A 23,069-nucleotide genomic window follows, 5' to 3' on the forward strand; every position below is an offset into this window, starting at 1 on the left:
CTTCTTATTGGATCCCGCGGTATGAGCCAGCCTCTTCGCTTTTCGAATCGGCCGGCCGGCCGCTCCGCCGCGGATCCCTCCCACTCGCTCTTGCATTATTCATTACCCTGTTAACCTTTCAGGTGCCGCAAGACCCCTTTGGAGTTTTATTTGACAGACTGTACAAGTTCACTGTAGTGATGTATGGAAGTGAGAGGTGGACCATAAAGAAGGCTGATCGCCGAAGAATTGATGCTTTTGAATTATGGTGCTGGAGGAGACTCTTGAGAGTCCCATGGACTACAAGAAGATCAAACCTATCCATTCTGAAGGAAATCAGCCCTGAGTGCTCACTGGAAGGACAGATCCTGAAGCTGAGGCTCCAATACTTTGGCCACCTCATGAGAAGAAAAGACTCCATGGAAAGGACCCTGATGTTGGGAAAGATTGAGGGCACTAGGAGAAGGGGACGACAGAGGACGAGATGGTTGGACAGTGTTCTCAAAGCTACCAACATGAGTCTGACCAAACTGCAGGAGGCAGTGGAAGACAGGAGTGCCTGGCGTGCTCTGGTCCATGGGGTCATGAAGAGTCGGACACGACTAAACGACTAAACAATAACAAGTAGTTCACGGGGAGTTACTCCTGGGGATTGAGGGGGCTCCATTCTATTGATATGTCAACTATGCGCCAGCACTTGGGCTGGTGGCAATCAATCCACATAAGCAGCTCCCAGTTTGGTAAAAAGTTGCTACACTCCCTCCCTTTCTAAAGGATAGTAAATTACAGATTACAGATTTCCTTTCTTTTTGATCCAGAACTCCTCCTTCCAATAGCCCAGAAACCTATTGTTCCCCACCACCACTAAAAACACACAAAAAGCAAGGAAGAAATTAGAAGCCAGGAGACAGAACTGGTTTTCTGCTATTTTATTGGGACAATATTTCAGCCCTGGAACATCTGCCCCAAATCCAATTGTACCCCAAAATTAGGCTTGGAAACAAAGCCTTCTAGATTGGTGCCAAATGCAGACTGTTTTCCAGCCTAGTTATTGCACTGGAGGATAAGAGATCTTTGAGCAGAAAATGTCCCTCCTCAGCTGCAGTCTTCATTAAGTGCACACACACCCCAAAATGCTTTACCCTCAACAAACCCCATAGCTTGGGGGGGGAGTGAGAGAAGAAGAGTGTCAGTCAGTCAAGTTTATTGCTTATAGCCAAAGGCTGCTGCAATAGAAGAGTGAAAGTCTGCATGTGTGCACAGTATCCATGTTATGCATTTCAGCTATAGCCCCACCCACTTTTGGTTTGACACCCCATCAACATGCAATCCTCAGACAGAAAAAAAATGTCCCTCAACTCCCATCAGCCCCCATCTAGATGCCAAAGGCTAGGGGATGATGGGAGTTGTAGTTCAGCAATATCTGGAGAGGCAAAGGAACTAGACAGTTGCAGCCTGTTCAGCAAACCTCTCAAGACTATGTGTGTATTTAAAGGAAATCTAGCCACATCAAGTCCATGGGGCTGAAGAGCTTCAAAGCTCAATGCTTATGACTTTCCTGGTTTTGCAGCCATAACCCCAGAGTTCTGCCAGCAGGCAATGAAAGAGAGAGAGGAGACTGAGATTTAAGACTGTAAAGGAAGATCTGAGCTCCCCGGTTCTGCTGCAGGCTCCACTTCTGCCATCTCTACATCTGGGCCAGCTGTTTTCTCCCCATTCTTCTTCTTCTTCTGCCGCTTGCCACTCTGGGCATTTTTATTTGGACCTGCAGAAAGGTCAACTGCGATAAGGAGAGAGAAAAGGAACTTTAAAAACAGTAGCTCAGTGGTACAGCAACTGCCATTAAAGCAATTTAAAAACACAAACCCCAGTTTCTAAAAGCTGTAATTTCTAAAAACAATATCAATAAACAGACAATCAATTTTCATACATGACTGTAACACCTATCAAGGGAAGCCTCCTTGAACAAAACATGTCTTCAATGGGTACCCCAAAAAATGACATCAAGTGCCCACCTGATTTCAGCCAATCATTTCTATCCAGAGGGCTGGAGCTACAACACCAAAAGCTAAGTGCACCTGTGAGAACAATGTACTCCTCTGAGCAGTCCCCCATTTGAGCAGCAAAATTGCCTGCTCTCTGGATCAACAAAGGTAGGAGTGGAGGAACGGTGGCCTTCTAGTTATTACTGGACTGCCACTCCAATCACCCATGACTGTTGGCCATACTTGTTGGGGCTGATGGGGATTGGAGCCCCATTCCTATTTTACACCTCTGTCAGTGCCTTTCATATGTAAACCCAGATTGGCTGGGACATGTGTCAAGGACTGGGGTGCAAAGTCTGTGGCACTCTGGACATCACTAGTCTCCAACTCTCATCACCCCTAATGTTTTGGGCCATGATATCTAGAACTGATGGGAGTTGGGGGGAGGGCGCGGCGGCAATGAGATCCCTGTTAAAAAGAGGCTTCATATATTCATAACTAATCAGGCTGTAGCAGAGAACCAATTTTACACATCCCACAAAACCAAATACTGACTAAAGCTCTTCTTTGACAGCACCACTTCAGAGTGAAAGTGGGGCTCCCATCTGCCTTACCCTCACCCCCTGGAAATAAAACATAATAATTCCTGCATGCAGAAAACCAGCATGCCCAGAAAGTGGACTCGGCTTAACCTTTTTCTACTACACAGGGACAGGGTCATTCAAATATGCAAGCACCCCTTCCAGAACCTAAAGTGGCAAAATCCAAGAAAAGTCCCACCCATGACATCTGCTGAATGCATAAAATGGTCCATGGCCCCTAAGCGTTTCAGTATTTAAAATACTGATTTAAGGCTTCCCTGCTTAAGGGACCAGGGTAGGGGGTGGGGGAGGACTGATGAACTGGCCCTAAAAATGCTTACCCTGCATTTCTGTCTTCTCCTTTGTGGAATGGCGAATTTGCTTCAGCAGTTTCCTTTTCTTTTTCCCAGAGAGGGTAATGTTCGCTCGGGAGCTAGAACTGGAGGAGGAAATGGCAGGGAGCTGATGATGCGCAAAGAGGAGAAGTTTGGGTTTTTGAACCACGCATTGCTGGATTGCAATGTGCTTTAAAATGCACGGCATGGATGTGACCCCCAGCAAAATCCACTTTTCTTGCAAGTATGACAGAAAAAAAGCCAAGCAATCCAGCTCACACTCTTCCTACTTCTCTAGATTCTATTCCCCATGCCCATCTCAAGGCTGGGAGCAGTACTGGGCCACTGCCTTCCTACAAATTATCCTAGTGACCACACTCTGATTTCTTCCTTGGTTTCTCAGTGGGTGAACTCTCCCAGAGCTTCCAAAGCTAAGCATAACTCACCTACGTTTCTTTAGGTGATGAATGGTGATGAGCCCCTCATCCACCACAGCACCTACAATCCGGTGCTTCTTCCTCTTCTGCTTGCTAAGGACACGGCGCCTTTTGAAAAGGTTTTTCTGTAGCTCCTAAAATAGAGAGAAGCCACTTTGAGACACACAAGTCACCATCTCAACAACATCCTAGTAGCCACTTACCCTCCATGAATTTGCCTGATCTTTAGTTGGCGGTCCAATTTTAGGTGCAAGCTGTTTCTGTTTTAAATTGTTTTTAATGTATTTAGTCCTACAAGCAGGGTGTTTTTTCTTACCAGAGAAGCATTCAAGAATAGGACATCCACACCAACCTATGACCACAATTCAATGTTGGATCCACACATGGCAGCAGAACAAAAGGGGAGAATTCCAATGCAGTATAATAGTTTATACTACAATACTGTACTTGAGACTGACGGTTGAGGGTATTTTTAAAAGCTCAGCTTCAACAAGTAAAAGCAGGCATCCCCAAACTTCGGCCCTCCAGATGTTTTGGACTACAGTTCCCATCTTCCCCGACCACTGGTCCTGTTAGCTAGGGATCATGGGAGTTGTAGGCCAAAACATCTGTAGGGCAGCATTTTGGGGATGCCTGAGTAAAAGGCTAGCACACAAGGAAGAAGGGTGACCTTCCCTGTGCATTAGTTTTCAAAAGGCAGGAAATCTGAAACTAGGCAAGCTTTCAAAAAAGACATCACCCATCAAATGCAGCTCATTCTACCACCTTACAACTCTTCCCATTTCATATGCTGCTTTTTTAAAGGGAGGGCCTGGAAGACCAGGGTTCAAACCCCTACTCAGCCATGAAACTTAATGGGCGGCCTGGGGTCAGTCAGTCTCTCAGCCTAACCTACCCCACAGGGTGGTTGTGAGGAAGGGAATCAGTATGGTACCTTAAGCTCTTTGGAGTAAAAGAAAAAAGAGGGATACAAATGTGATAAACAAACAAACCACAGATAGGGGAGCCTGTGGCTCTCCAAACCCCTGCTGAACTATAACTCCCATAATCGCCAATCGCTAGCCATACTAGCTGGTGCTGAAGGGAGGTGGCGCCCAACAACATCGCAGAGGCCGCGGGCTCCCCATCCCTCCTCTAGGGCGGCTAATGCTAGACATTATTAGCCGCATTGGGAAAAACATCAAAAATAAGAGCCATGAAACGGAACAAAACAAAAGCCCGGAACAAGATGCGGGAGGGGAGAGAAAAACTCAATTACCGTCCGGGGCCGGTTGATTTTTCCAGTGGCTCCCATGCTTCGCCCACGTGACGTCTTTCTCGCCTACTTCCTTATACTGCGTAGTTTAATTTCCGGGTAGGAGACGCACAGCAAGAACCTCCGCGATGGCTAGAAGGACCGTCCCCTCATCAAGGCCACGCCCCTGATTCGTTGAAACGGCCAATCAAGGGTAGGAGTTGTCGATCGGCTCCTCACTATTCCCTCCCCGTACTGATATATTTTTTAAAAAATGACCACGAGGTGGCGCCTAAGAGCTCCGGCCTGAAATATAAATTGAGGAGGCGGAGGAGTCCTCTTTCTTTTCTGCAAGGGAGGTGAGTAGCAAGGAGGGTGGGATACTGCGTGGGTTTCGTTGGCCTCCAGAGTCTGGTGATCAAATGGGAACCGCAGGGGCCTTTCGGTCGGTTTTGTGCAGGTGGCCTGATCCTGTTTGCCTTGTGGGCTGGGGGAACCTATATAGGGCTGTTATAAGAGTTAAAAGGGGTCCTGGAGAAGGACCCCTTTTAACTCTTATAACAGGGCAGATGCAGGGGAGCCACGTGGCGATTGTGGAGGCCTGTGCGCCTTAACGCGCCTCCATGTTTTCCATCCTCGCTTCCCCCGCGCTGCCTCTCGTGTCTCCTGCTTGCTCCTCGGCTCGTCCTGCGCGCCATAGCAGGGATCATAAGCCCCGCCGGAATTCAGCCATCGAGCCGCCTTGTCTCCTCCTCCTGGGTAAACAAGCACCGGGAAAAGTTATTTAATGAGCAGTTCGGGGCTCCGCCGGTGGATCTCTTTAATAATAATAATAATATATTATTTGTACCCCGCCCATTCGGCTGGGTTTCCCCAGTCACTCTGGGCGGCTTCAAACAAAGATTAAAATACATTAAAATGTCACACATTAAAAACTTACCTAAACAGGGCTGCCTTCGGATGTTTTCTAAATGTCGGGTAGTTTTTTCTCTTTGGTATCTGATGGGAGGGCATTCCACAGGGTGGGCGGTTCCACTCTGTGAGCCGTCTTGGGGTGAGCGCGAATGCGATTAACTTGCCGAGCGCGCCGTTCTTCAAGGACAGTGTTTATCATACCCCATGACCCCTAAACGCAAGCTAGCTGCCTGCAGGTCACCTGGAGGGCAGCGTAAGAAGCAGCGATCTGTTCCAACGCTGTAGAAGAAAGTGCCCCTGTTGGATTTATTGAGGACTGCCATGTCCGTCTCCAAAGCGGCCCGCGTATACGGCCGCAATGAACCCAGCACCTCTGCCATTAAGGTTTGAGAGAGAAATCCGTCAAGCTGTGGCCTCTGGTGCGGAAGAGGCATTGTAATTGTGGCTGGAACTTCAACTCCCATCAGCACCAGCAAGCACGACTAGGGATTATGGGAGTTGTAGTTCAGCAAGATCTGGAAAGCCACCTTTTTCTACTTTTTGTTAGGACTGCATCTCCCACCAGGCCCCCGGCCAATATAGTCATAGATGGCAGGAGTTGGGAAGCGGCATTGGTACTTTTGAACTCTTCCTATGGCTTATAAAGAGGAGGTTTTGCTTATTGCTGTGTGTGCTTAAACTGTAGCTGCTACAAAGGTGGTGGGGGTTCACCTCAGTCCAGCTCCTCCTTTTCTTGGCAGGTCCGGGTCTCCCAGTGCCCGGCTCTGTAATGTCTGGAGGTACAGGAATGCCCACCCAGTGTTCTGTCTTCGGTGCCAGCGGTTTTGCCATCTGCTGGTTCTATCCTCAAGCACTGGGACAAAAGGCTTGTTGGGTCAAGTACAAGCTCTATAACTGTCAAGGCTCTAGCACAGCCATCTCCAACATGATGCCCACTCAGATGAGGGATGACTACAACCCCTTCTCAGCCCTGGCCTTTGGCCATCCTGGTTAGAGCCAGTGGAAATTGGGGGGGGGGCTAGCAGGGGTCTGGTCCACTGTCCCTCAGACCTTGTGGTGGGCTGGACTATATTTTGAAAAAAAATAATGAACGAATTCCTACGCCCCACAAATAACCCAGAGATGCTTTTTAAATAAAAGCACACATTCTACTCATGTAAAAACACCAGGCAGCCAGGCAGGCCCCACAAATAACTCTGAGGTGCTTTTTTTTTTTTATAAAAGGGACACATTCTACTCATGTAAAAACACGCTGATTCGCGGGCCGGATTTAGAAGGCGATGGGGCCGGATCCAGCCCCCGGGCCTTAGTTTGCCTACCCATGAGCTAGAGCCTGTAGAGAGGGGCTGTTTTGTGGGAGTGGGGAGAGAAACCCTTAAGCATAATTTCTCCTTTTTCTTCACAGGGCTTTTTAAGACTTCTGCAGAGATACGGAACTGGAGGCGCAAGACTATTCAAGCTGCTAAAGGCTACTGTAGAAGAGGGCAATGGTGCCCAAGGGTCTTAAAGGCTGGGTCCCAGAATCTGGAGAGGAGGTTCAGCAGGCCAGGTGCTAGCACGCAGCCCAACTGGGCACTGGCTATAAGCCACAGGAATTAGAAGAGTCCCTAATTCCCTAAGTGGCTTGACCTGCTGTGCCATTTCTCAAGAGCCTGGAAAGGGCAGAGAAGCCCTATGTGCTCATGGTGCCAAAAATACGAGAGGGAAGAGTGGCGTGGCGAAGCTGCTGCCACAGAAAGGCACAGGTTCAGCCTGTTGCGGGGGTGTCCAGTTGCAGGGAGGTTGATATTGGCAGTAGGGGCGGCAGCTAGTCTGCTGAGGGCCCCTGGGAATCGGGGTTCAAATGATGCTGGATATAAATAACAATTGTGTAGCTGGTTTTACCCTGGCATAGGTTTTACAAAGCAGCCAAAATCTTAATTCAAGCATTAATGTTGAAGTCCTTGATTTTTTGTGTGCACGAAATTGGGCTTTGATGGGATGCTCCCACAAGCTAGCACTGTAGATTATAGATTACCTTGTTAGTGTGGTTCGCCTGGCACCCTCGCTGTATTCTTCAGTGGCAGGTATGGCCGCCTTAAAAGTTCACCCAGGACTTGTAATTGTACTAAATTCAACTTCTGCATCTTTTTAGGCTTTCTCTGTTGTAAACTTTTCACTCTAAATTTTTTGCTATCTTACATTGTTGTCTTCCGTGAAATATTTGCTTGATGGGCATGTATGTGTGTTATATATGTTTATAATAAATGTGGCTAAAAACTACCCTCTGGACTCTCAATGTGGCACTATAAACGGGATGGGAAACCTTTTCCAACTCTAGGGCAATTTCCGTTCTGCAACCTTCCAGGGGCCACAAACCATTGGTGGGGCAGGGCCACAGGCAAAAGTGGTTGGAGCAATTGGTATAAATGTTCAGTTTGTACGGTAGGTTCTTTTCTATGCACACTCCTCTTTGCTCCAGGCAACTAAGGCATTATCAGCCTTCAAGGACATGTTCTAGGTCACATGGAAAACTATTGGCTGGCGGGGGGGGGGGGTTGCCCAGTGATGGGGAGGGCAGCCACAATGATCAAGTTTTTCCCAACCTTTGGTCTCCAGCTGTTTTTTTTTTTTTGGACTACAATTCCAATCATCCCTGATCTCTGGTGTTGCTAGCTAGGAGACCCAAGGTTGAGAATCTGCTCTAGAACATGTGGACAGCCAATGGAGCTGAATGCTGTAGGTGGTGAAGAAAACTGCTGTACTCGCCTCTCGTTTGGGCCTCAAAAATCTCAGTGTTTGGACAGTGTTCTCGAAGCTAATAACATGAGTTTGACCAAACTACGGGAGGCAGCGGAAGACAGGAGTGCCTGGCGTGCTCTGGTCCATGGGGTCACAAAGTCGGAAACTACAAAACAACATCACAATATTGTGGTTTTTGGCAGACACAGCTCTAAGTATGCTGATGGTGTTTTATCAGCAGGCTCTAGAACCAACTCGCTCATTTAGATATCTGGGTGTACTCGCTTGGTCATATGGAGGCAGTGAAAGTGGTACAGAAAACCATAGGGGCATTGATGCAAAGTTTTGTCAACAGTAAGGGAGAGGGCAGCTGATAAAACCCCTGAAGATATTTGGTAGTAAAGCGCTTACCCAAATGCTCTATGGTGTTGAAAACACTGGTTCGGATTCAAACTCCATTAAAGTTTTGGAAACAGTATATTTCACACACAACAATTAAGACAAGACAATTTGCTACTATGCCTACGTACTGAGTGTGTTCCTGCACTGTGCTATATGGAATTGGACGGTAACAAGTTTGAAAAGTCGCTTTTGTCATCCAAAAGCCGCTTGTCAATATGTTTTAGACTATTACCGTATTTTCTAGAACTGAGCTCTGCTAAGGGAGTGGCTCTTCTGGATAGAGTCCAGAAGGGATGTCCAGATTTTTGCCTTGGTATCCACTCTTGAGAACACAGCATTTTAGAGCTAGTTACCTGACCAAACTCTTACCAGCTTCCTTTAGAAATGTCTTTGAGTTAGGCATCACTTTATAAACACAACTGCAGTCTTTGATGGCCACTGTGTTGTCCTCTACGCAGACAGCCTTGGTATTTGTGGCCAACGTTTGGTGGAAGACATCACTCATCTGTCATATAGAGACCAAAGAGATCACTTTCTGAAACCTTTGTTGACGCAAGCAAGCAGGTACACCCTGACAGAAATAGTCTAGTTTCTTTTGAGTGAGCGATAGCTTTGCCACACACAGTGGCTCCCTATGCACTGGCTTCAAAAAAGGAAAGGAAATGGGGGAAAGGAATATAAATAAATAAATAAATAAATAAATAAATAAATAATTTCTACCCTGCCCATCTGACTGGGTTTCCCCAGCCACTCTGGGCACCTTTCAACAGAACATTAAAAACAGAACATTAGATAAAAAAGCTATAAATCCATCTGAAAGGCTGGATTTGAGTTTGTTGGTGTCCTCTCACATCATGGATGTTGGCTAATAAAGGGGATGTAAACTACTACAGTGGAACCTCGGTTTACGAACACCTCGGTTTATGAATTTTCGGTTTATGAACGCCACAGACCCATCTGGAACGGATTAATTCACTTTCCATTACTTTCAATGGGAAAGTTCGCTTCAATTTATGAACACTTCAGTTTATGAACAGACTTCTGGAACCAATTACACCCATGCTTTGGGTTAAGTACGCTTCAGGTTGAGTACTCCGCGGACCCGTCTGGAACAGATTAATCCACTTTTCATCACTTTCAATGGGAAAGTTTGCTTCACTTAATGAACGCTTCAGTTTAAGTACTCCGCGGACCATCTGGAACAGATTAATCCACTTTCCATTACTTTCAATTGGAAAGTTCGCTTCAGTTTATGAACATTTCAGTTTATGAACAGACTTCCAGAACCAATTGTGTTCATAAACAGAGGTACCACTGTATATTATTTTATTGGTTTGTCATTGCTTAGGTCTAGAACAATAAACTTCTATATAAAAAACCCACCATGCCTTTCCATTGTTTTATGGGCACTCACAAACTACATCCTTCCAACCCTGTCTCAAATATATTTGAAACAAAATGTAAAAAAATCCTTCCAGTAGCACCTTAGAGACCAACTAAGTTTGATACCAATAACAAACTTAGTTGGTCTCTAAGGTGCTATTGGAAGGATTTTTATTTTATTTTATTTTTACTACGGCAGACCAACACAGCTACCTACCTGTAACTCAAATATATTTGCTATTTCTTTTAACTGTGCTTGAAGTATAATGAGTTAATTTGGAGGCGGCTATATCTCCAATTTTTAAATTAAAGAAGACAAATATAAATGAAAAGGTGTTCTTGATAATTCGGGACACTTGTGCATTTCAAGCTGAAATCAAAGTTGAGAGGGTAAGAGCAAGTAAATCTGGTAAACTTAAAAGGATCTGGATTTAACGGTAAATTGTTCCTAAGTCTATGTGTCACCAGATAATATTGTCAGCAGTCATTAAGTGCTAGAAATTCCTTTTACAGCTTTTCAAGCTGGAAGCTCTAAAAAGAACAGGAAGCTATCAAAGGGAAAGATTTGGAACCTCTGCCGGCACGCAATGAATAAATGGTTTCACAGTGCCTGCTGGGTAAATGGGTGGGTCTATGCAGATTTTGCACCAATCGCCATCGGAGTAACCAGGCAGACGGCTGAGAAATTGACAAAATCGAAATAATAATCTAGTTTTGAGGTTAAATTGTCCATGAAGAGGTTTCTGAGTTGGAAAACAGGTAGATATGTTGTCAGAGTGTATTTTGTGAAAGTGGAAACGGTGCTGATTCTGATGGGGCAGTGAGAGCTTTGCAGCGTCAAATACCCACCAACACCTCAAAAGCTATCGGAAAAGGTGACCCGCGTAATTTTTGTTGCATTTGTTATCGCTTCTCGGCCTTTTGGCTAAGATCAAGTGTAGTATCTGTTCTTATCAGTTTAATATCTGATATGTCCTCTATTTGAGGACTATATATTAAATGGATTTTTGGAGCTGGGAGATGGAATAGGGGCTTGCTCCGTCCACTCCATGCATCGACCTGGTATTGCAGTACCTCCAGGAACGGTGCACCTCCCTTCGGGGAGAATATTACTGGTGCAAAAACAGAAAAACTTTGTTTCTAATTTTGATTGTGCTTTGTTACATAGTTTATATTATACAAAGCTTTTGAGAAATACAACGCAGGGGCACTTTGCGCTTATTCTGAATGTTTAATTTATACAGTTGTCCAGCCAATGTTTGCAAAAATACGTATGTTTGGAGAGAAGTGATGAAAATGACACACAAAAGTGCATTATATTGGTTACAGGTAGGTAGCCGTGTTAGTCTGACGTAGTCGAAACAAAATAAAAAAAATCCTTCCAGCAGCACCTTAAAGACCAACTAAGTTTTTTATTTTGGTATGAGCTTTCGTGTGCATGCACACTTCTTCAGATACACTGAAATAGAAGCCCCCAGACGCAAGACCATTTGCAGTCGTTTACAGTCGTCAACAACTATCAGTCAATCACCCATTTCCACCACCCTTCTGAGTGATACCCCTCCCCACCCTTTCTCTATATATAAGCGTCTGGGGACTTCTATTTCAGTGTATCTGAAGAAGTGTGCATGCACACGAAAGCTCATATCTATGACAAACTTAGTTGGTCTCTAAGGTGCTACTGGAAGGAATATATATATATATATATATATATATATATATATATATATATATATATATATATATGAGAGTTTGCCTGCAAAAATTTGTACATTAGTCAAAACTGCCCTGCATCAGCCTGGGGTTGCAGTGCCTCCAGGAACATTGCCTCCAGGAACATGGCACCTCATCTCTGTGGAAGAATACCGCTGGTTTGGGGGGGGGGATGAAACAAGTAGCATAATGTTCTGCTTCAGAATGTTCTAGTTCCAAATTCTAACCAGCCAGGCTCTATTTCCAAAATGTTCCAATCACCTCCCCACCCAACCGCTCAGCGTTCCATGGCCATTGACTTTACTTAGTCATCATTGGTTTCCCCCCTAAATATATATATTTGTTGTACTTTCCAAACAGTCCTGCCTGCTTATATCTCCCGGGAGGGCGTCGTTTTGACTACATAAGGCCTGGCATTTCAATGAACAGGTTAACAAATATGCAGCAGATTTCAGGAATTCCCCACCACTGCCGCTCAATAAATTAGAGATTTAAGAAGGCATCAATTTCCATCCTTACTCCTGCTCCTCACAAGCAGCACTGATTCCTTTCTGCTGCAGTTTGCCTTCCAACAAGAGTCAAATTATTCCTCTAGCTGTCTGCTGTGGCAGAATTTTACACAATGCATTACAGTATGGTTATGTTATTTTACAATGCTCGTTTCAGTGCAAAGGCCATTCATTTCCATGCAAAGGAAATGCCATGCAAATGGGGACATAGGTTCTCATTTGCCCATATAAGGGAATGGCCGCTGCCCCACCAACCTCAATCTGTCCTCAGCCAGCCCCCTTCTGTCTGCCTTCCTAGGGAACAACGGGGGGGGGGGCTGCCTGCCAGCTTCCTCCTCCTTAGAATCAGACTTGTCTTTGCAGAACTCAGCGAGGAGGAGGAGGAGGAGGAGGAGGAGGAGGAGGAGGAGGAGGAGGAGGAGGAGGAGGAGGAGGAGGAGGAGGAGGACAACGCGAGAATTATCTGGCCCCACCTGCCATTCTGTCTCCACCTCCTGCCTGGGCTGCCTGCTTTCCCCACTTTAGTCCCAATGCAAACCAGGCACCACGGCCTGGAACCTGCAGTTCGTTAAAGTTGCTTGGAATAAGGGAAATATTTATTCTGCAACTCTGCTTTGCTTGGCTTGACAGCTGAGTTTTTGCAGGATGCTCTCAAGGGGAACAGGAAGTTAGGAACGGGAAGCTTTGTCGGACCTGTACAGGCAGGCAGGCAATGAGTTAACAGTTACAAGGACCATGACGTAAAATGGGCGGGAGTATGCAGATTGAGCACCAATCGCCATTGGAGTAACCAGGCAGGTCGCTGAGAAATTGGCAAGATCGAAATAATAATCTAGTTTTGATGTTCACTTATCGATTGAGAGGCTCCTGAGTTGGAAAAAAGAAGTAGAAATGTTGTCAGAGTGTATTTTATGGAATTGGAAACGGTGCTGATTCCGAGGGGGTGGTGAGAGCTTTGCAGCACCCAGGTACCCACCAACAACTCAAAAGGCATCGGGAAAGGAGACGCGCGAATTTTTTTATTTGCTTAGTATCGCTTCTCGGCCTTTTGGCTAAGATCAAGTGTAGTATCTGTTCTTATCAGTTTAATATCTGATATGTCCTCTATTTGAGGACTATATATTAAATGGATTTTTGGAGCTGGGAGATGGAATAGGGGCTTGCTTCGTCCACTCCATGCATCGACCTGGTATTGCAGTACCTCCAGGAACGGTGCACCTCCCTTCGGGGAGAATATTACTGGTACAAAAGATAGATAAAAATTTGTTCTTTATTGTTTGGTGCTAAACTATAATTCATCCTATTTCATGAGAATATGATTTTTTTTCTCAACGTTGTGTGTAAGCTCGAATTGTTTTCTCATGTCTCAAAGAAATACACCCGTTAATACCGTAAATATGTTTGTTTCTTCTTAAGGGTTGGAATGACCCCTCGGAGGCCATCTATTCTAGCCGAACCGCCTCCAATGCAGGACTCTTTTGCCCAAGGGTGTGTGTGGCGGCTCTTGAACTCACAATCCTGAAGCTGAGTCTCATGCTCTACCGACTGAGCTATTCCAGCATGCTCATTCACATACTCATAAAAACAAAGGGCTTCGACCCCATAACAATGTTTGAAGCTTTGGGAATTCGTGTCTGCAACGTAGACGTGCCACATAAGATCCATTCTGCATTTTTAATAACTCAAGTCTCTTAGGGTGGCAGCACAAGTACACTTTGGAACTCCCTGCCTATTGATATCAGGCTTTCGTTCTACTTTTTCAGTGCCTGCTAAAAACATTTTTGTTCCTGCAAGCGTAGGCAAGTTTTTATACAGTCGATGAGGGTTTTAATCTGTTTTTAGTCGAATGTTATTTTAACGTTTCAAAAGTCTTGAATAGCAGAACTCTTTGAGGGGTTTAGCGGTGTATAAATTTTATGAACTAAAATAAATAAATTCGAGGAAGAATCGCAACAGCACCGCAGCCCCATAAACACGAACAAGCAACCTTAGCAAAACCCAAACAGCAAACGAAGCAATAAAAACCCACTCAAATTGGCAGATAACGAGAACCTCAACCCGCTTCCCTAGTACGCATCGGTGCGGTGGGTCCGTGCTCCCTCCAAGAATTACCGTAGTCAACATTTCTCCTCCCACGTGGCAGAGCAGTAGCGAAACACATCAGGGAAATGGTGGCAAAAGTTTGACCTGCTTTGCAATTGACCCAGATGCCGATGTTCTCTTGCTTTGCAGCGCTGAACTACTTCCTCCTTGTACTCTCCTTAGCTCCTCCTTCCCCCTTCCTCCCGCCCCCCTGAAGATGGCTGCAGCAACAGCAGCAAGCTGGCTGAAAGGTCCTCCGGGTGTTTTCAGGACCCTCTTGTGCTCCTCGCTTTCTTCTGCTTCTTCCTCTTCCTCTTGGTCAGGTGGGTGCCTCTCGCGCCAAGGAGAGGAGGGAGGGCAGGGAGCTTTTGCACAATCAAGGTTTGCAAAAGGCTCCTTTCAAGGGATCCGAGCATTGATCCCGATCTGCTCGCATCAAACTTAGACCGCGGCTGGGCTCTGGATTTGGAGATTGTTAGATGGTGTTGCCTGTTCGAATGAGGGTTTGCTCTGAATGCAAACGCGCCATACATCTGAAACACACGTGCTCCTCAAAGATTTCTGGGAGCTGTAGTTTGTTAAAGGGGTGCCGGGAATTGTAGCTTTGTGAGGGGTAAGATGCAGTTTCCCAGGATTCTTTGTGCACAACCACAGACCGAAGGCACCCCAAAGAGGAATGCTATGCTATGTAAAGAGTCTTATGCTGTTTATCTGCATTTTTTTTATGTGTGTGTACACGCGCACACACAGACACAATTGGTCTGAGAACATCAGGTGCAGAAGCTAAGCAGTTTTGTGCTTCATCAGTCCTTGGATGAGAGATCATGGCATGTAAGAGCAGGATCTAAGTTCAAGTTATTATTTCCCCAAAAAAACATTTTTAAAAAAGAATATAACCAATCTTTTCCCCCCTTCTCCTCCAATGGTGTTTTTGCATTGGCAAATCTCACAGTTTGCCTTGAGCATGCTGATTCCTTCCTCTTGGTTCTTGGTGGTCCCATTTTAGCTGCATTTCAGTCAGCACACAACACCTGTGTTCATAATTGGAGGGAATAAAGGTGCTGACCTTTAAAGCCCTAAATGGCCTCTGCCCAGTATACCTGAAAGAGCGTCTCCACCCCATCGTTCTGCCCAGACACTGAGGTCCAGTGCCGAGGGCCTTCTGGCGGTTCCCTCGTTGCGAGAAGACAATTTGCAGGGAACCAGGCAGAGGGCCTTCTCGGTGGTGGTGCCCGCCCTGTGGAACGCCCTCCCATCAGATGTCAAAGAGAAAAACAGCTACCAGATTTTTAGAAGACAGCCTGTTTAGGGTGGCTTTTAATGTTTAATAGATTATTTTATTTCATTTTTCTGTTGGTAGCCGCCTAGTGTGGCTGGGGAAGCCCAGCCAGATGGGCGGGGTATAAATAATAAATTATTATTATTAGACTAGAATAGATGTTCCTCAGCGTCCCTTCCCACTCTGATTCCAACTCTGAATTATGCCTTTAGAAAATGGCTACCCCAAGGGAGTCCCACAGAAGGGCAAAAGCAGCCTTTTAAGGCACTGAGGCCCAGTCCCAACATCCTGTTTGTAGCTTATGCATGATTATTTGTGCTTATCATGACCGTGTTGGGGCAATTGTATGCAATCCAGCTTTCAATACAGTTTGAGCCTGCAAAAGTCCTGGGGCAGCCACACTGCTTCATCCCAAATTGGCGCATAATGCTGCAACCTTCTGCTTGAATCCTGTAACATTTTATATCACAAATCTTCTGGTTTATTTTTGTCCTGCAATGATGATGATGATGATGATGATTTTCTCGAATTATAAAACAAATGAGAACATAACGAACACAATTAGGGAATGTACATCAAATGATAAATTTGAATATACATCAAATAATAAATATCCTACTTTTGTTACGGGGGGGTTGGACTAGAACAGATGAACCTTGGGGTCCCTTCTCTACGATTCTAAGTCACAAAAAATGGGCTGGTTAGTGCCAAGGGAGTAAACCACCTTGGATTTAACTTCTGAGTAGTAAATATGTGTAGGATTGCGCTCTGGAGAATACCCTGTGAAATAGGAAGCCTGCGTGTTTCGTTTTAAATTTTGTGGGGTCAGAGAAAGGCAAGGCAAGCTGAGGTCCAGCAGATATGTGGCCTCGCAGTTGACATGCGGCACCTTCTGCCTTTATCCATCTTCCAGGTGATCTCCTTCGGCAAATGGACCGGCGTGACGCCTGGGACCGCTTCTACACCGCTAAGGAGAAAGGAGCTTCGTGTCCTGGCCACTTCGACTGGTTCTTTTCCTACGAAGATGTCTCGGGGTTCCTGCTCTCCTTCCTTCAGAGCTCGCTGGCCGGCCGGACCCAAATCCTAGACGTCGGCTGCGGCACATCTGCTTTAAGTCTGGGGCTCTTTCGAGACTCGCCCCGGCAACTTCGCATCTCGTGTTTGGATTTCTCCCCTCCAGCCATTGACTCCCTGCGACAGCTGGTGAGGGAGAGCCCCCCGCCGGGGCACCCCCTTTCAGAACTGCACTGCTACCTGGCCGATGCCACTGCTTTGACCAGCACCTTCGAGGAGGGATCGTTCCACCTCGTACTCGACAAGGGGACCTGTGATACGCTGCTACGATGCCCCCAGGGCCCGGGCAGAGCCAAGACGTTGGTGTCAGAGTGCCTGAGGGTGCTGAGGCCCACAGGCAACCTTCTTCAGTTTTCCGATGAGGATCCGGACGCCAGGGTACCGTTTTTGGAACAGGCAGGTGGGGGGAAAGTTACCGTGAAGGAAATCGCGCATATCAGTGGCATCTGTTACTATGCTTACATACTAAGCCCAGGCTCTTCAGGGACTCGTGGGGCTGTCAAATAGAAGAGGAACCGGAAAATTCTATCCTGTGGGGTGGAGGAAAACCTTTGAGGCCAGCCGGGGTTTAGAAATTGGGTGCTAGCTAATGCTCTTCAAGGAATCGATCGTGTAGTGTGGCAGCATCTGCTCTCTGGAACTCCTTGCCACTTGACTTTAGGCAGGCGCCTTTGTTGTGCTGTTTTTAATGTCTGCCAAAAACTTTTCCGTGTAAGCAAGCCTACCCAGGGAAGGAAGAGCTGGAAGGGGGGAAACAACAGGAATGGCAAAAGGGAATGAAAATGAGCCGGTTGAGAGTTATTCTCATTTATTATATTTCTCACCCACCCTTCACCACCAGGCTCCAGGGTGGGTTACAACAAATTAAAAATACGTTATTTTAAAATAAGTTACAACGAATGACAGTCGAGAGAATAGGATGGGTTCTAAGATATACATACCAGTATATATCTGAGGTGTCAAAGAGGTTGATCTTCGGCATATGACAAAAATTACATAATGCAGGTGCCATACACAACTCTGTGGGGAGGAATTTCACAACTGAGGGGCTGCCACAGAGAATGTCCTTGCCCAGGCCTCCACCACCACCCCAAATTTTTGAGGGTGGTGGAACTACCAGCAGGGGCCCCTCTGCCAACCCTAACACTCGAGAGGCAGCCATCCAGATACCGGTTATTTGGGGCCTAAGTAATTGAGAACCCCAGACATTATCCTGGCTGTTGCATTTTGGACTATTTGACGTTTCCAAATTATCTTCAAGGGCAGCCCCGCATGCAGTGTGTTGCAGTAATCCAGCTGGAAGTTACCAGAGTGTGGAATACAGTGGCCAAGTCATTTCTGTCCAAAAGCTGGATCCAGGAGTTACCATCAAGCTATACAGAGATGCTTCTTCTAGCTGCATGTATATAGATTTAGGCGCAGGCAAAAAACCAAAGGTGGAGAACCCCCTTTCGATTTGAGGGCCACATTCTCTTTTAGACAGCCTTTTGGGGGCCTAGGGGGGAAGCAGGTGTGTGTGAGGAGCAGAGGTGACTGGAAAGAGTCCCAAGGGCCAGACAGAGATGTGAAGGCCTGGGGGGAATGTTTTTTTATATAAAATAAAATAAAATAATAATATTATTATTCCATGCTTTTTTCTCCCAAGCCTTCACATTTCTACACCTAGAGAGTCACATGTGCCTCTCCCGCCCCAGTTTAAGCCAAGAGCTAAATGGAAAAGGAGATGGCACCATGCAGGAATTGTGGGGAGGAGCTTCAGGCCTAATCCTCTGCTGACAGACGCTCACCCCCGGTTGATAGAATGATGCTGGTCGCCTTTGCCATGTTTGTCTGCAGGCCCCTTTGCCTGGGCTGTCTGCCACCCCTCCGAGAGACACCTCAAAACAAAACAGCAGGAAGCCACTTTTGCTCCTTTCCAAGGCGATGCCCCAGAGTCCCTTTCCAAGACGTTGCCAAGTCGTGATTAGACGTGGGTGGCGTTGGGAAAGTGCCGTTTCTGTCCACCTGTCCCAGGGAAACGTCGTGCAGAACGTTACAGAAGCACCTCCTCCACATCGCTGTCGAAAGATGACAATCCTTGGAAAACAAGAAAACAGGAAGAGGGGGAAGGAGGTTATAGTCGGAGCTGGGTAACCTGAAAATCTCTCGCAAATAAGTGGGACAGGTACAGAAAAAATATAGTAAAAGTTTAATATCTATGCCAGCATTCGAGTGATTGAGGATAGTTAAAGAGTTGCACTTACAAAATGGAGGATGCACAGTGTTGTTAGAATGTATTGGATAATAATTTATAGGAATGGTTACTAAGCGGAGTACGTTCATTTTCAAGAAATATGTATATGCATTGAGAATTATCAGGAAGTCAAAACTCAATTTTTCTTTTCCTTTTTCCCCCTTTCTTTTTTCTTTTTCCTTTTTCGTTTGCGGTTGACTCCCTTGTGCTTGCGTCTAAGGGTTGATATAAAATAAGATGACAAGGGACAAAGAGGGTAGAGAATATTTCTATTTTGGTGTGGGAAAGGGTGACAGTTAAGGAAATGTTGGTGTAACAGTGTGTAAGAACAAATGAATATTTTTGGGTTTTTGATTTATGACTTTTGTATCTATGTTGCTTTTTGTATTGGTAAAAATATGCAAGAAAAGAAAAGAAAATCTCTCGCAAAGGATTCTGTGCCGTGTTCACTCAGTAAAGTGTGGCATACTAGGGTGCTATTTTTCTAGAAAAAGAGGTGCCATGAGCGTCTCCCTTGATAATAATAATAATAATAATAATAATAATAATGCCAACCTTCATCAAAGGATCTGAGGGCGGTTCACAAGAATAAAATACAAGCTAAAACATAAGTAAATAATTAAACCAAAACAACGAAAATAACAGCAATGGCGCCCACCAGAGAGGTGCCAGAACTGAGCTCCAGCAAGTTCTGGCTGAAAAAAGGCCCACCCTCGGATCAAGTTGGGATTTGGGGGGGTGGGCACTAGTAGGGCACTCACCTGCCCCCAAGGCCTCCTCGCCGTCAGCAAAGAGCTCGTCTTGCTCAGCCTCCTCCAGCAACGTGAAGTCGGGGGGCCACCGCAGCTCCCCGCTTTCCACATCGCCCCCTTCGCTGGGTTCCACTACAATGGAGGGCAGGCGAGACTTGCCTGGCCATGTCCCCACATAACGCTCCTCTTCATACAGCCTCCGGGAGGCTGGCCCCTTGAAGACACTCTCACACAGTTCCTCGCATGGCACTTCTGGGCACTGGCCCCCGCAAGGGTCTGCCCGGACACACATCTCCTCACACGGCAGCTCAAGGGGGTCCCTGGACATCTCCTCGTAGGTCTCGCCAGGGAGGTCGCCACATGACTCCGAGGGGGAGCTCCGGAAGGGGTCTGCCCCCAGGCCCTGGGGAGGGCTTAGGAAGAGCTGGAGAGAGAAGTGCAGAAGAAGTTTTAACCCAAATCAAAGAACGGAAGAAGGCCTGTTCACCGGTTGACGAATTCAGGACTTGGGAGAGAGGCTGGGTGCTGCGCACCATGTGTTCAATTAAACCACGTGATTTCCCCCTAAGAATCCTGGGAACTGTAGTTCAGCAAGAGTGCAAGGAATAATAGGGGCAAAACTGCAAGTCCCAGGATTCCTTGGGGGAAGTCGCATGCTTTAAATGTGTGGTGTAGCTTTCAAGCAGCTTATTGATGGTCAGAGCGAGTTTGACAATGGAGCCAATGCCCCTAGAGCAGGCATCCCCAAACTGCAGCCCTCCAGATGTTTTGGCCTACAACTCCCATGATCCCTAGCTAACAGGACCAGTGGTCGGGGAAGATGGGAATTGTAGTCCAAAACATCTGGAGGGCCGAAGTTTGGGGATGCCTGCCCCTAGAGCATGGGTAGGCAAATTAGGGCCCGGGGCCCGGATCTGGCCCAATCACCTTCTAAATCCGGCCTGTGGACGGTCCAGGAATCAGCGTGTTTTTACATGAGTAGAATGTGTGCTTTTATTTAAAATGCCTCTCTGGATTATTTGTGGAGCGTAGGAATTCGTTCACTTCTCCCCGAAAAATATACCATAGTCCGCCCCGCCCCCCCACAAGGTCTGAGAGACAGTGGACCGGCCCCCTGCTGTAAAAGTTTGCTTACCCCTGCCCTAGAGAAATGGGTGGGTTCTCTCTTCCACCAGCGGAAGCGAGATAACCACCTGCTGGGCTGCTCTAGCTCAGCCATGGGGAATCTGTACCCCTCTCGATGTTGTTGGACTACAACTCCCTTCAGCTCTGACCATCGGACATGCTGGCAAGGGGCTGATGGGAGTTGGAGTCCGAAAACCTCACTGGACTCCAACTCCCATCATCCCTTTGCCAGCTGGGGCTGATGGGAGCCGGGGGCTTAGCTGACCCCCAACTTTACAATTCTGCAGCTAGCAAATTGCTATGGATTTGGATAAGGTTTGTGTTGCTCACATCATCTCCAGTTTGCCATTTTCTTTCCATGTAAATAAAGCTCTTCTGATAAATAAAACTTGTTTGGGGTGGGGACTCCAATTGCAATAGACAAAGCAGCAGAGCTCACACACAGAGCCTCTGCTTTGAGCTAGCAGTTCAGCTCTTGCAAAGCTTGCCTTTGGATGTCCCAGTTGCCAAGACCCTAGTGAACAGGGAACATCAATGAGGACATTCACTGGCTTTCTGATTCGTGCTTTAGACACTGGATGAAGAAGAAGAAGAAGAAAAAGAGTTTGGATTTGATACCCCGCTTTATCACTACCCGAAGGAGTCTCAAAGCGGCTAACATTCTCCTTTCCCTTCCTCCCCAACAGCAAACACTCAGTGAGGTGAGTGGGGCTGAAAGACTTCAAAGTGTGCTAGCCCAAGGTCACCCAGCAGCTGCATGTGGAGGAGCGGGGAAGCAAACCCAGTTCCCCAGATTACGAGTCTACCGCTCTTAACCACTACACCGCACTGGCTCCCACACTGGATGAGAAGGATAAGGGAAGTTGCTCAACTTGCATAGGAGGGAATTATATTATCTGAAGACGGAGGTGGAGAGGTGTTCCCATCTTACCTGGGTGTTCAAAGAAGGCGCTTGGTGGGAACTGTCCTCCCTGGCTGAGATCCACTGCATCTCCTGATCAGTGTTCGGACCAGGCTCACCACTCATGGCAGGATCCAGACCTCCTGTAGACATCTGGCACGCAGCACACGTTTCGGCCGGAGTTTCAGGGCCCTCACAGCCCCTCATCATTTCAGTCATGACTGCATCTGGGAGCAGGCACTCTCAGGAGGTCCAGGGAGACTCGAGCCCCTTCCAGCTTTTGAGACCCCATCCACAGCAAAAAAATAAAAATGAATATACATGCAAGCAAAACAAGACCTGAGAGGACACAGGCACCGCAACCTAATCTTGTGTCATCAGAACCAACAGAGTTTTACAAGCGTTTTAAAAACTTTTATTATGTCAAGAATTATGGAAGCAGTCCTTTGTCAAGGGTGCAGAGAGATGTTGGGAGGCCCCTCACAGAACTACAGTTCCCAAAGAGGTACAACAATCATTATCTTTTCACGGGGAACTTGTAGTTCTGTGGGAGGAAGAGAGAGGTCTCTGAGCAACTCTCAGCACCCTTAATACATAAAGGTCCAGTCGCGGACGACTCTGGGGTTGCGGCGCTCATCACTTTACAGGCCGAGGGAGCTGGCGTTTGTCCGCAGACAGCTTCTGGGTCATGTGGCCAGCCTGACAAAGCCACTTCTGGCGAGCCAGAGCAGCGTACGGAAACACCGTTTACCTTCCCGCCGGAGCGGTACCTATTTATCTACTTGCACTTGACGTGCTTTTGAACTGCTAGGTGGGCAGGAGCAGGGACCGAGCAATGGGAGCTCACACCGTCGCAGGGATTCAAACTGCCAACCTTCCGATCGGCAAGCCCTAGGCTCTGTGGTTTAGACCACAGCACCACCCGCGTCCATACCCTCCAACATTGTTGTTGTTGTTTAGTCGTTTAGTCGTGTCCGACTCTTCGTGACCCCATGGACCATAGCACGCCAGGCACTCCTGTCTTGCACTGCCTCCCGCAGTTTGGTCAAACTCATGTTCGTAGCTTCGAGAACACTGTCCAACCATCTCGTCCTCTGTCGTCCCCTTCTCCTAGTGCCCTCAATCTTTCCCAACATCAGGGTCTTTTCCAAGGATTCTTCTCTTCTCATGAGGTGGCCAAAGTATTAATCCAACATTAATCTGATTAAAAATAGGGATGTCTTAAGGAAAAGCAGCACATTCTGAGATCAAATCAGAAACCAGAACGGCTTCTGAAAACCCTCGACTGTCCCTGTAATAACAAACAGCGGCTCCTCCCCCCTTTTTTAAAGGGGGAAGCCATGATTGTTTCATGTTTTGCTTTGAATGTGAGGTGTGCATGCGGCCTCAGAATCGCTGCTGCCGTCCCTCTCTGATAGCGGAGAGCTCA

The 23,069-nt window shown here is 46.8% G+C and overlaps 3 protein-coding genes and 3 non-coding genes across 7 annotated transcripts; 4 read left to right on the top strand and 2 right to left on the bottom strand.

The window, feature by feature from the left end:
* Positions 1-893: 893 nt before the first annotated feature.
* C17H11orf98 (chromosome 17 C11orf98 homolog) lies at positions 894-5,071 on the bottom strand. Its single transcript, XM_035098954.2, has 4 exons — positions 4,576-5,071; positions 3,327-3,451; positions 2,887-2,984; positions 894-1,759 (listed from the first exon to the last, which is right to left on the bottom strand). Exons 1-4 carry the CDS (start codon positions 4,609-4,611, stop codon positions 1,605-1,607), a joined length of 414 nt encoding a protein of 137 aa, XP_034954845.1. The 5' UTR covers positions 4,612-5,071; the 3' UTR covers positions 894-1,604.
* A 1,118-nt stretch (positions 5,072-6,189) lies between these two features.
* Positions 6,190-6,330, top strand: LOC118076633 (small nucleolar RNA SNORA57). The gene has a single exon (XR_004691535.1). It is a non-coding gene; the product is annotated as a small nucleolar RNA SNORA57 (small nucleolar RNA).
* A 4,547-nt stretch (positions 6,331-10,877) lies between these two features.
* On the top strand, positions 10,878-11,068 carry LOC118076611 (U2 spliceosomal RNA). Its single transcript, XR_004691519.1, has one exon. It is a non-coding gene; the product is annotated as a U2 spliceosomal RNA (small nuclear RNA).
* A 2,020-nt stretch (positions 11,069-13,088) lies between these two features.
* CSKMT (citrate synthase lysine methyltransferase) lies at positions 13,089-19,384 on the top strand. 2 transcript variants are annotated; one of them, XM_060269482.1, is made up of 2 exons: positions 13,089-13,162; positions 16,469-19,384. In XM_060269482.1, the coding sequence occupies exon 2, from the start codon at positions 16,486-16,488 to the stop codon at positions 17,134-17,136; it is 651 nt and encodes a 216-aa protein (XP_060125465.1). In that variant the 5' UTR covers positions 13,089-13,162; positions 16,469-16,485; the 3' UTR covers positions 17,137-19,384. The 2 variants fall into 2 exon arrangements, with proteins under 2 accessions (XP_060125465.1, XP_034955315.1); XM_035099424.2 differs by lacking the exon at positions 13,089-13,162 and adding an exon at positions 13,227-14,599.
* On the top strand, positions 13,227-13,417 carry LOC118076616 (U2 spliceosomal RNA). The gene has a single exon (XR_004691524.1). It is a non-coding gene; the product is annotated as a U2 spliceosomal RNA (small nuclear RNA).
* Positions 18,662-21,859, bottom strand: LOC118076238 (uncharacterized). The gene is made up of 3 exons (XM_035098865.1): positions 21,671-21,859; positions 19,624-20,038; positions 18,662-18,705 (listed from the first exon to the last, which is right to left on the bottom strand). The coding sequence occupies exons 1-3, from the start codon at positions 21,857-21,859 to the stop codon at positions 18,662-18,664; spliced, it is 648 nt and encodes a 215-aa protein (XP_034954756.1).
* Between the last annotated feature and the right edge of the window lie 1,210 nt (positions 21,860-23,069).

The sequence above is a fragment of the Zootoca vivipara genome, chromosome 17 (assembly GCF_963506605.1).
Source record: "Zootoca vivipara chromosome 17, rZooViv1.1, whole genome shotgun sequence".
NCBI classification, from domain to species: Eukaryota; Metazoa; Chordata; class Lepidosauria; order Squamata; family Lacertidae; genus Zootoca; species Zootoca vivipara.